A 13,082-nucleotide genomic window follows, 5' to 3' on the forward strand; every position below is an offset into this window, starting at 1 on the left:
GAGACCAGTTGATGTGGTCTACCTTGACCTTAGCAGGGCATTTGACACACTCCTGTTCAACATCTTCATTAAGGACCTGCATGATAGTACACAGTGTCTTCTCATCAAGTTTGCTGAAGATACATAACTGGGAGGTTTGGCTGATAGACTTGCAGACTGTGTGGCCATTCAGCCAGATTTGGAAAGACTGGAGAGCTGGGCCAAGAGGAACCTAATGAGGTTCAACAAGAATAAGTGCAGAATCCTGCACCTGGGCAGGAGCAATAAAATGCACCAGTACAGGTTAGGAGGAGATTTGCTAGACAGCAGCCCTGTGGAGAGGGATCTTGGAGTCCTGGTGGACAACAAGTTGTCCATGGGACAGCAGTGTGCCCTTGTGGCCAGGAAGGCCAATGGGATCCTGGGGTGCATTAAGAAAAGTGTGTCCAGCAGAACAAGGGAGGTCCTGCTCCCCCTCTACTCTGCCCTGGTGAGACCTCACCTGGAGTATTGTGTCCAGTTCTGGGCTCCCCATTTCCAGAGGGACAGAGATCTACTCGAGAGAGTCCCGCTGAAGGCTACAGGGATGATGGGGGACTAGAACACCTGCCCTATGAGGAGGGGCTGAGGGACCTGGGGCTTTTTGGTCTGGAGAAGAGAAGACTAAGGGGGGATGTAATTAATGTGAATAAATATATGAGGTCTGGGTGTTACAAAGAAAGGGACAACCTCTTCTCACTTCTGCCCTGCGATAGGACACAGAGCAATGGACACAAGCTGGAGCACAGGAAGTTCCACCTCAACATGAGGAAGAACTTCTTTACTGCAAGGGTTACAGAGCACTGAACAGGCTCCACAGGGAGGTTGTGGAATCTCCTTCCTTGGAGACTTCTAAGACCCTTCTGGATGTGTTCCTGTGTGACCTTCCCTAGACTAGATGGTCCTGCTGTGGCAGGGGGGTTGGACTCAATCTTCAGAGGTACCTTCCAACCCCTAACATTCTGTGATTTCTTAAAAACACACTTCACATAACTGTTTCACAATATAAATCTGAACTACCTGTATAAATGCAAAATATGAGAATTTAAAATATGAAATGGTTATGAAATCTCCAGATCTAGTTCATCTATTACTAATACCTATATAAGCACTAGTAAATAATGAAGTACACAAAGAAACTCCATCTACTTGAACAGAAACATAGCCTTTAGTTCGTACTTAGCTTTTGATCACAAACCTATTTCTTGAGGATGTATTTTTAATGTTGTTAGCTTCTGAAGAACAATACAGACCATACTGTTAAAAATATGAATCAGTCTGTCAAGTGTGTTGTTTCATCCCCTCACATGAAAAACAGCCTTGAAAAGCTATCTGCCTAAGGCTCGTGCCAGACAGCATTCACTCTTCAACCAGGAAGAGGTCTATTAAAAAAAAAGTAAATTAAAAGTGTATTAACCACATTTCTTTGCAATTTTCTTCTGGCAAATTCCTGTTTTCAGAAAGGACTCAATGCTGAAAGACCTTGAGATAATGCATTTTGAAGCTAACTGTACCCAAAGAATATTATCCGAATACAACACAATTAACTTCCTTATAAACTCACAGTACTTTATTGTAACTATACTTATAATGTGAGTTTTAAAAGTACAGACTGAGAGCCATTTTAGATGGATTTTGGGCAAGGGCATTTATCGTAGGTTGCTGTAAAGCAAAGTCTGCAGTTGCTTATACACACAAAGCCAAGATGATCCACCTGTGGACAGAGAGGGCTGGATGGTTGCCACTTGGCATGAGCATTTTCTGGGTTTTGTTCCTTATTCTGTGAGTACCGGTTGATCTTAAGAGTTTTATCTTTCAAGATGATTGAAAATTCAAATATATTCTTGAAATTTACTTAATGGTTTGTACACTGCAAGAGAAACCTGAAATACGATAGGATGACACTCCTGAAGGCTCTATTTTTCCTCTGAAATTTATGCAGATTGAGATGAAGATGAGGTTCTAAATCTGTATGAAACTGTTAAGATAGGCTGAAGTGGAATTTATTCCAATCTTGTTCTCTGATTTTCAGAGCATCACAAATGCAGTAGGGCAGAGGCAAGAGTTTCCTGAAGGAAACGTAGCCTGCACTGGTACAGGTGGAGCTCCAGACACCAGGCAGACACAGCAGCTGCTCGAGGTACCCACACGCTGCTTCTCAGCATGCCTGAATCACCCAGCCATCCCAGAACTAACGTGGGAAAAAACCTCTCAGCTGCACCACCCTGTGTTCTCTTTACCTGTACATGAAAAGAAAACTACACCTACGTATTAATGTATTTCCTGGATTATTAGCAATCTTTATAGTGAGTGGCTTTCCAGGCTGTTAGAGAAATGTTTTTTTTAAGTTAGCAGAAAAAAGGAAAGGATCCACTAAAAGTATCTCATTTGTAACTTTTAGTGCACCCTTTGGAAAAATGGAACACAGTAGACTATAAAGCATCACATAATAAGTAATGATCTATTCTAGAAAAAAAAACAAACCAAAACAAAACAACACAAAACATCCCCAGGAACAAATGAAATTATAACTTTTAATAAATGCTTTGTTAAAATGGAGAAGAGATGTTCTGGTTTTGCATTCCCACTTTTAGTAGCACCTCTGTCATCTGCTCTGCAACTGAACACTTGCTATTGAGCATTTCCACAAAAGGTACTAAGTCATAGAGCACGTTAATCATGCAGAATGCTTGTGACAGTAAGACAAACATACCGAATGAAGAGGTGTTGAGGGAGAAAAAGATCTCTTAATGTGTGTTTTTTAAATAGGTAATTCAACCATGTCAGTCAAATGACACCCTAGAGCATTCCATATTTTCTGAAACAATCACCTGAAAATGACACTAATAATAAATTTCATGGAAATAGTATATTTCCAACCAAAAATATCACTTAACAGAAGAGATACATTCTTGTATCTGAAACCAAATAACCAACAGAAAATAGAACATGATTAGAAGAAAAAATTCTGTTAGCATACAATGAAGGGGATGAAATTGGAGGTAAAACGAGCGATGCTGTAGCTAAAGAAAAAGCAAAAAGCTTAAAACAGAATGAGTAAGTGTGTAAAGGGAAGCATTTACTGTTGTAGTATAACTGTGATTCTTTGAAATAACTGTCTGCAGAAAACCACTGGAGGTAATTTTTGAACCCTTGATATGTCAGTTTTCAACTTCAAGGCTGTCATCATCCATAGAAAATATACTTACATCCTGGTTATGCTCTTGTGAGCACAGATAAAGGGGAAAAGCCTAAGTGAAGAATCCATGGTAAAATTCAAGTTACAGTAAATGAAGGTGAGAAAAGTATGCATGGAAACAACAGAAAAATTATTGTGGATTAACTATACTTCTTCCCTCTTAAGCCAGCATCTGCACAGATTTCTGCTGTGAAATGCTAAAAAGAAAGTGATCTTAAAGAGTCCCCAAGAAAAAGTGACAGCAGGCCAATTCTTTCTAATTAAGAAAGCAAACCAGAGTTTAAATACAGTGAGAACCATTGTATAAAAGCATGAAAACATCTCTGGATAGCAATTTTCTGTATCTCAGTGTCAGAACAGTTCCCAAGATGTGCAGCAAAGGCTTCCTTTATGTCTGAAGCTAGGTGTTCTATTATAATCTTTCAGTACCAGATTATCAGTTTCCCCTGCTAACTTAATCTATACTGCAAATAAGTACACACATTTCATAGAAATCTTCTCCAAATAAGGCACTCTTTCAAGTATTTATTATAGTGTTGGCAAAACTAATTCTCTCCTATAAAAGGGCTCATGACTGGGGGTCAGCTCACAATTGATTTTCAGAAGAAAGAGCATTTCAGAAGAGCATTTAGTCCTTTTTAATAGTGACATTAGAGGAGAGAATTCTCTCCTATGTATCAAATTATTACAACCTTTATTTGAGAGGCTTTTGTTCCTCCTTTAATGGAAGTTCCAAATTTAAATTCAGACACATCAGAGAAGCCCACTTTACTTCAAAGAACAAGTATTTGCTGACTCCATTAAAAAATGTTCCAAGCTTGTAGGTGCTCCAGTAAGAAGCTACTACTCCTGAAAGAAGTATATAAGAATTGCCATATCAGCTCAGTCTACAGGTCCACACAACTCAGTATAATGTTTCTGGTGTTAAAAAACAAATGCTTAGGCAATAAATATATGACAGAGAGTGTGATTTGTCCCCTGGTACACACTTAACTGTCTCTTGCCATCTTCAGTTCAGGAGCTTTGTTGACCTAGATGCTGCATGCAAATCACTGGCTTTAAAAGCCATAGTGGTCCACCAGTCTAATTCCTTTTTTTCTATCTACCATTTATACTACAAGCTTAAACATGATGTTACATCATGTTTACCTGCTGAATCTCTTCCTGTTACAATTTCTGATCTGTAAAATATAGTGAAACTCAACCTCTGACTGTTTAATTTAAATGCTATTCATTCCATGTACCTCCACCATACACTGTTTCTTGGTTAAAGTGAAAAGTTCTAGGCTGTTTAATTTCTTTTTATCTGGAAGCTGTTCCAGATCTGCCATCTCTGCTTAATCTTATGACCCATACCATACCCCTTTCATAAGTTAATACAGTATTCAAGATGTAAGCACATCCCAGGTTTAAACAGTCATATAACTAGTTCTTCAGTTTTGTTTTTTTTTATTTTGTTTTTGTTTTTAGCAAGTGCACTTTTTATTTTCATTCCTAAGAATATAGAAGCACACTTAGTACACTGCTGAGTATGAAGAGGATCTTCTCAGAGAACCATTCACTGATGCAGGTTAACCTAAAATCAGCACTGGAGCATATCTTTCCTGTAGTTACACACAAAATTTTTCTTCCCAGTATCTAGACACAATGCGAAGATAGCTACTAATATACCCAGAAAAGATCTGGATATAAACAGAAACAAAGACTAGAGCCAGGAAGAATGAACTCAGCTGAACTCAGGATGAAGCCTGGAGGTGGCAAAATGAGGTTAGAAGAGGCTGAGTTCTGAGAGTCACAGATCCTCAGAGACGGAACGCTCATGAAAATAGTAAATGCAGCAGAAAAGGACCCCTCCAAAAGAAGCTTGAAATGAGAAGGTCAACAAACACACGATAAGTTCACTAAGGTAAAACTACAGAGTGTAACTAGAAGCTGTAGTGGATTTGCGTTGGATCAGAAGACCAAAACCAAAGCCAGAGAAATCCCTAGCATTCTATGTGAAGCTTTTAAGAAGATCTTGGATTGTGATTTTAAAAAACAGAATATTGACCAGGAAGTTGGGCTGCTATGACATTCCATTCAAAAGCAAATGATGGGCTGTAATGTTATATTTAACCAAATAAACTCTTCACACTATACTTCGATCTATTCTTAACAATTATTAGTGCAAATGTAAGGTATTAAAACAAAGGTATTTAAAAATTGCAGCTGGAAAAATTAAAAATTGGCATGAATTCTAAATCACAAGCAGAGTGAATACTTTTAAAATCAAGGTTTAAAACATACATAGAAATAACTTTCAATCAGTTTTTTGAAACTGTCTAGATTGAAACTTGATCAGCATTTCCCAATCTGTGTCCTACATATTTCTTTGCAGACATCAGATAGTAAAGATAATAAAGTAGAGCAAAAAGGACATAAAAAGTTTTTTCTTTAGAACCTAAAAAACCCAGTTTTCTAGCATTTTCATTTATAAATGAAAGTTTAAGTACATCACATACAAACAACAAACTCTAACCCTGAAAATAAAGGATCTAGTAAATTTCCATAAACAATGATGTTTTATTCCAACAAACACCATATTATCCATTTATAACTGTTAGTTCTAGAACAAGCCAGAGAAAACAATATTTATTTAGACAGCTCCATAAAAGAGTGTGTCTCAAATCTATTAAATTTAAAACTTTCTAATAACAATCCTTGGTTACAGATCCCATTAAGTGTAGAAGTTCCTTGAACATGTTTAGATAGAGGTTTCTGGCTCACAGGCTTCACGCAGTGCATCCATGCACTGCAGGAAAGTACTAGAACTCATTCCAAAACCAGTACTAGAACTGAAAAGCAAGATGAAGCACCCAAGCTGCAGCTGCTATGCTCGTGAACAACCCTTTCCCCTCAGCAACACTCACCAGCCCAGACACAGCAGGGGGGCTGCACAGTCTCTAGTTCCAGACCAACCTTTTCAGTTACTTGATTAGCTCATAGATGTCTTAATTGCAGGGCATTCTAAGAGCAAAAGGAAGAGCATTCCTTCCAAAAATTTGAAAACTGTACCATCAGGGAAGACAATCTTGCTCTGAATGTAACTACTATTGGTAGATAAAGCTGATGTGGAGCTGCAAAGAGGCTACAGGAGGCTGCTTTGGGCCAAAAGTTAAAAAAAATTATTAGAGTTGCAAATTATCAAGTGCTTAGGAAAGACATTTTCTTATGTTCTGCTTTGCCAGACTGCAGCTGAGGTTTTGCTTCAGACAGATGAAGTTGTTTCTACAGGTTTATGAGTCATTAAGCCTAACCAGCCAAAGAAAAACGCATGTAATATTAGCAATTTTTGCTACAAGTTGCCAAGGAATCGTACGTTGAGAGAATTTTTTTCTTGAAGCACAAGTAATGGAGAAGGTATTCAACAAAGGTGAAAAGCAGATTTTGCTTGGATAATGAGTATGCCTAAACAGAGAGCCTCTTTCAGGCACATGCAAACTGTGCTTTCAGTTGAAGCAGATAAAGGCTTGTCTCACTCATTCCCCCAAACCAACTGGAAACCATCAGGGTAGCATGAGGTCAATTCTATTTGTATCAACTTTAAGAAGTGCTTATTAGATCAGATTCATCATCATCAATTACTTTAGGTAGCTGTCAGATCTTTGGAAGTTTGCCAAATAGAAATTTTTCATTAGAAGCCATACTTGAGATAGGCTGCACGTTCTCTGCAACTCAGTACTGCTCCTTTGCAAGACAGAGCACTCTGGGCTACCATAGGGTGTCCTCCAGTTCACAGAATCATAGGATACCAGGTTAAAAGGGACCTCTGGACTCATCTGATCCAACCTTTCTTGGGAGAAGAACAGCCTAGATAAGACGGTGCCTAACACCCTGTCCAGCTGAATCTTAAGAGTGAGTGTCCAATGCTGGAGACTCTACCACTTCCCTGAGGAGATTATACCAAGGGCTGATTGCTCTCGTGAAAAATCTTCCTCTTGCATTTAACTGGAATCTCTCCAAGACCATCTTGTACCCATCACCTTTTCCATTTGACTCCTGATAAAAAGGAAGTCTTCATCTTTGTCCTGACAAAGATCACCTGATTAAATCACTAGATGCTTACAGACGAGCTCACTAACAGAAGACAAAAAGGCAAGAGAAGCATTTTTGTAAGCCAAGCCTATTAGGGAAGACATCTGCTGATGCAGTCAAATAATGGACTGTAAAACCAAGATAATAGTGGATAGGATTACAGAAGAAACATTTCCTCCCTATGCTGCATCACTGAGACTGGCAGTTAAATAATAAAAAAAACAAACAGCCATGGCATTCATGTATTATAACACGCAGTGAAAAACCAGAAAGGCTGCACAAAGGGGAGATGGAGACAACTGTTTTCATCATCATGTGTGATTTGTAACCTTCAGCAAGACACAAAATGCTACTGATTTTCAAACAATGAGCAAACCCCAGAAAGGACAAACACCCTTTTCAGGTGAATCTCTGATCAACTTTTTGTTCAAACTCAACTTTTCTGTAATTAATTACAAAATGAAATTTAACTTTAAAGTTGTTGCATACTTCCCTTTTCCACAGTCTGTCGGTAACTCTTCACTTTATGGTTGATACACTTGGGCTTTTTTCTTAAGCAGCACTTCTATTTTCATTGACAGAGTAAACCATATATAAATTGAAAGAGATTATCAAACTCCTGAATTGAGCATCAGAGCTTTTATTACTAATCATGAGAGAACTACAAGCAGATGAAGTTTACAGAGTCCTGACTACTCTAGCTGGGAAATCAATTGGGGAAAAAAAGACTGAGACAATGAGGCACACTTGATACAAGTCAAACACTGATCAAAAAGCCCTACAATGCCGTCTTTAAAGAGTTTGTTTTCAATGTGAAGACACACTTTCAGCGCTCAAGAAAAAGCCTTCTGCAATAACAAAAGGGAAGTTGTCTGTGATGGCGCAGAGAGCAGCAAACAAGGAGATGCCAATGTAGCTTAGAAAACTGTACAAAGTAGCTAAGGCTCACAAGAGCCTCACACCATTTAAAATGCATTTTACATAATGTATCAAACCATCCTAATCTAAAATCACTTAAACTTTTTTTTATACTACCCTCTTGGTGTATTACACTGGATTTCTACCTCTGCTGCCAACCCATCACTTGTTATTAGTGTGAACTTCTGTTAAAAGTACACACTGCTTATCTATTTATACACTAATGAACGTGGAAACTCTTGCACTCTTTTGGTTAAACTATTTTGTTAGTGTCATACATTAGAAAAGCACTGCAAACCTTTACAGTGACAGAGCCTTTTGCAAAGAAAGCATCAGAGTTTTTTTTTATGTAAATCTGATGTTGATATCTGATAGTAGATTACAAAGAAAAGAGGTGGTTTGTCTACAGTCAGCGCAAACCAAAGAAACCCTTGTCATAATCCGGGCATTGTAGTCTTCAAAACCCAAGAATGAGGGCTCATTTCACACACCCTAAACCACAATCACTAAATTGGATGGATGAATCAAACGTTATTTTGCTATTTCAGATACCATTACAGGTGAAAATCTTAGCCAAGTACTCTAAAGTTTTTAGTTTACCTTTATTCTTATTTTTAAAAGGGTTAAAATATCTCTTTGGCTTGCACGCTCGTGCTTTGGCCCCACACTGTCCTTTGCATTTCTCTTTGCACAGTGAAGAAATCAGATGCCATGGGACCTCAGACCTACAAAAGGCTGGCCTGAACAATACAGCCTTAGATTGTTTTTTCATTTTGGAGATTCACTCACACTATTCAATATTTTGCAAGAACTATTAAAGGTCCTAAAACCGCAAGAACATCTATTTGGAAAGACAAAACAAAGTCTAACTGTTCCTATCATCAAGCAGGAAGAAGCAGACTTTTCTTGCACTATAATCTGTCGCACAGCACAAGTGTCATACACAGTCCTTGAGACCTAATGGATGTTTAGAGACTTTATTCAATCTTTCAAAGTGAAAAAAAAAAAACAGGCTTTGTTGCAGTCACTATGCTTATGCTATAAGCAACAGAAATAATTTTCATTTATTTTGCAGATTACAATAATTTATCGCAATCTTCATGTAAATTACAGTCAGAGAAGTAAACCATAAGATTTCATCTCTTCTGGTAAATAGTACGGAAAATTATCATTCTACACCGATGGTAATTAATCCTTTCTGAAAGCAAACTCCAGAGGTGCAAAACCAAGAATATGTATAGATTTGTAAGCATACCTGCAGCTCAAAAAACCACATACAATTCTCAAAAATAAACCCAAACACGCAAAAGGTAAATTTTGGTTAAAAATTAAGACCTTTGAAATAGCCTTGACTTTGACACTCAGCAGTTATTAAAAATTTACCTATTGCATTCATACTGTGAAATCTCAAGCAACAATTATACTTGTCCTCTGCACCCTGTCATTTTAGAAGTATAAATTATGAAATATTGCATACATTATGTCAAAATTTCCCAAGAATGCATGTATATATGGATATATGTCATTTACCTGTAGCAACATGACAAAATAAATTCAGAATCTACTTCATTACTAAAAATCCCCTGTAACTGAGATGTCAAATACACCTTAACTTCCAGCTTCTCAACTAATACTGAAAAGCTTGAGCTCTGCCAGTGCAAAGGCCCATCATGTTAGGACCCACTGTGGAATGCACTATTTTTTGTGTTAAAAAGATGTGAATTTTTCCCTTCCCTCATATGAACTGCTACACTTGAGCAGACTAGCAACAACACTTACATTTAAAAAAAAAATTAAAAATTTTTAATCTAAAAAAACAACATTTTCAGCTAGTACTAAAGTTAACTGAAGAGGAAAAACAAAAAAGAGAAAAAAAAAGGGGAAAAAAAGACAGGGGAAAAAAAAAATAACACCCACACAAAAAGGTGTGATACAATTTCAAGTTTGGCTCAGAGCTCCTGAGGTTGAATTTCAATTTAGAGGAAAATATAACACTGACATGAAGACCACTAACCTTGCCATAAAGTAAAAATTAGATTATCTGCTCGTATACTTGAATTAAAACAGGTAGTAGAAGAATAAATATCATCTGTATGAAATCAGACAGAAAGAAAAAAAATTTTACATATTAAAGTAACTGATAACATAATTATAGACATCTCCTGATTTGTATGCATTTCCTCCTCAAAGAGGGACGGCAACGTGCGTATAACTCCTCCACAGAACTACCAGCATGCACAGCCTCTGATGACTCTTGTACCCTTTGTGGTATGAGCTCAAAGGATGTTAGTTCACAAACAGAAGTACATAAAAAACAATGTGGTTTCAATAATATTTGTCTGCATTGAAATCTAGCAAAGTGGCGAGCACATTAAAGCACTAAGAGTATTTCACCATACTACTTCTTTATATAATTGCAAAACTACTCACAAGGAAATCATGAAGAAGCTTTTCTTTGCTTAGCAATAAGAGCCAGATACTCACAAAGAAGGGTCTTGGACCAGATCTTTAAGGTTTATTCCACTACGATCCTCCGCAAGGTTCCTGAAGCAACTGTCACTCACTAAAAAAAATAGAAATAAAATTAAAACAAAACAAAGCCAGAGGGGGGAAAAAAAAAGGTGTAAATTTAAGAACAGAACGCAGTTCTTTTGGTTAACTAGAAATGGGGTTTGGTGTTGTAATTTGAATGTTCACATACGAAGTTTGCCTTCCAGTGAGGTTTCACCCAATTTAAAGATAAGTCAACTCAACGCAACATGACAAATACAGTACCACAGGTCACGTGGATACCATCTGTTTCAGCTGGTGTCCTTACCACTTCTGCCCCTGTGGCTACAGGAAGTCTCAAGCACAAACACTGGATGTACAGGTACACAGAGATATCCATACACTTAACAGGAGAGTTTTTAATCATGCAGTATTCTTTACCTAATCCAAACCAGTGAGAGTTGCTATGTGATTAAGTTCACAGTTGTTCATGCATTAGCAAAGATGTTTAATATGAGCAATAGCCAAAACAAGCGATTAAGAGAAAAAATATATTCAAGCAGCGTATAATTAACTTATAAAGTGCAGGTAAAGCAGAGAGTTACTGTAATAATTGAAATTACAATGCAGTAAATTTCACAGAAGTGTAAAAGAGTACTAGGTTGTTTTCATTTTCTGCACTACATTTAAAATAAATAAATAAAGTGAAGCTCTTTAAACCTGAATCTCCAAATCCATTCTCTTGGCTAATTCTCTTAGCACATGTACCCCATTCCTACAAACCGACTCATTTCCCCTAAACAGAACAGTCAATTTGAGAGGTGGAAAACAAGTCGTGGCACAAATGCTTTTAAAAAAAAAACACCAAAAATCAGCCTCCCTTCAAAGGAATTACGGTTATTTCTGACTACAGCAAACTTTCTCAAGGACACAGAGATTGTGATAGGGCAAAATCAGTTTAAGGATCAATTTTCTGTAACTAGCAAGGTCATCTGCCAAATATAAATGAGTTTATGAAGAAATGTGTTCTTGCTCATCTTCCAAGACAGAACACGACCTCCCATTTGGTGAACGGGGATGTGTTTAACATCAGCAGCAAAAGCTAGTGCTCCTGCTCCTTTCTCTCTAAATGCAAGATACTTTTTAAATTTACATCTATAAGTATCCATGTGCATCATCAGCATCAAATACGTTATTGTCACAGATTATGATATGTCCTGTGACAGACCCACCTGACACACTAGAGAAATGCAAACTGTACTCGTGGCCCTTGCTGCCAACGCACCTCGTGAGCGTGAAGCCCGTCTGTCTGCTGGGAAAGAGCAGTACTGGAGGAAAAGGTCCCAGGAGGAGGGGCTGGGGTGGCTGATGGAATGGCTACTGGCCCTGGCTCCCACACAATGCCCAGCAAACTATAGTACGCGATACTAACCGCAATATTTTTCAAGTGCTGAGAAGATGAAGAAGTTAACCTGCTTTCCAGCTCAACACTATAATAACTGCTTGCTATCCTAAGCATCTGTTATCTTCAGTCTCTGAATACACTACCTAACAGTTGCTCATCACACAGGATCTCTAAAAGCCAGACAGTCTATCACAAGAAGGCCCTTGTCTTTTAAGTAATCACCATGAATCTTCAATTTAAACAGCAGCTACTCATGCTAACAAAGTCCAGAACCCCTGGAATGTTCCTCACGTGACCATCGTTTCCATACTAAACGGAAAGTTACCCGTACAGAGCTCATGAGTGCTACTTATCCAGCGAGGGAAGCTCAGCTTGAGCACCTTGGCCCTTCAGAAACTTTTCATTTCCATGCACAGCTACTGCACTGAACCCAGGACACTTCAATTTACAAAGTCTCTAACTCCTGAGTTAAAGGAGAAGTTGCAAAATCAACAAACGCAAACAACCTACACTCCAGACTTCACGTGATAAAAAATCCCAGCTAAATTGGTATTTGACAGTTTATACTTGCCTCTTGTCAAGTTTGGCAACAAACAGAACATAAGCAAAACATTTTACCTACTGCCTTGTCATGAATCCTACACTAGTGATGTATCAATGTATCTCCTATGCCAACACTCTACATCATGAAGAAAAATGATGGTTGAAAATGGTTTTTTTTTACTACTGACAAATCAAACATTTCTTAAGCATTGAATATTTTATCTAAACATGCTCTATTTCTTCAACCACCTTCTCTAATCTTCTCAAGAGTAATCTCAAAAGTAATCACAATTATCACTGAGGAAATTATTGTGACTGTTCTAAAACTTTTTTGAAAGGAAAATAAAAAATAACATAAAATTATCTTGACATTAAAACTGGTCATTATTGATCAGTAACAAACTCATGAAGCTATAAATATATAAAAATATATAT

The 13,082-nt window shown here is 37.6% G+C and overlaps 1 protein-coding gene across 1 annotated transcript in view; it reads right to left on the minus strand.

Moving 5' to 3' along the window:
• The window catches only part of GPHN (gephyrin), a gene marked incomplete at its 5' end in the record, with an annotated part of 198,412 nt that extends 187,640 nt beyond the window's left edge, over nt 1-10,772 (minus strand). The window contains one exon of the mRNA XM_008936124.1: nt 10,694-10,772. Coding sequence (XP_008934372.1) covers nt 10,694-10,772 — 79 coding nt within the window. The remainder of the gene's footprint in view (nt 1-10,693) is intronic.
• Nucleotides 10,773-13,082: the final 2,310 nt, after the last annotated feature.

This window comes from Merops nubicus, unplaced genomic scaffold (assembly GCF_000691845.1).
Source record: "Merops nubicus isolate BGI_N331 unplaced genomic scaffold, ASM69184v1 scaffold7042, whole genome shotgun sequence".
NCBI lineage: Eukaryota > Metazoa > Chordata > Aves > Coraciiformes > Meropidae > Merops > Merops nubicus.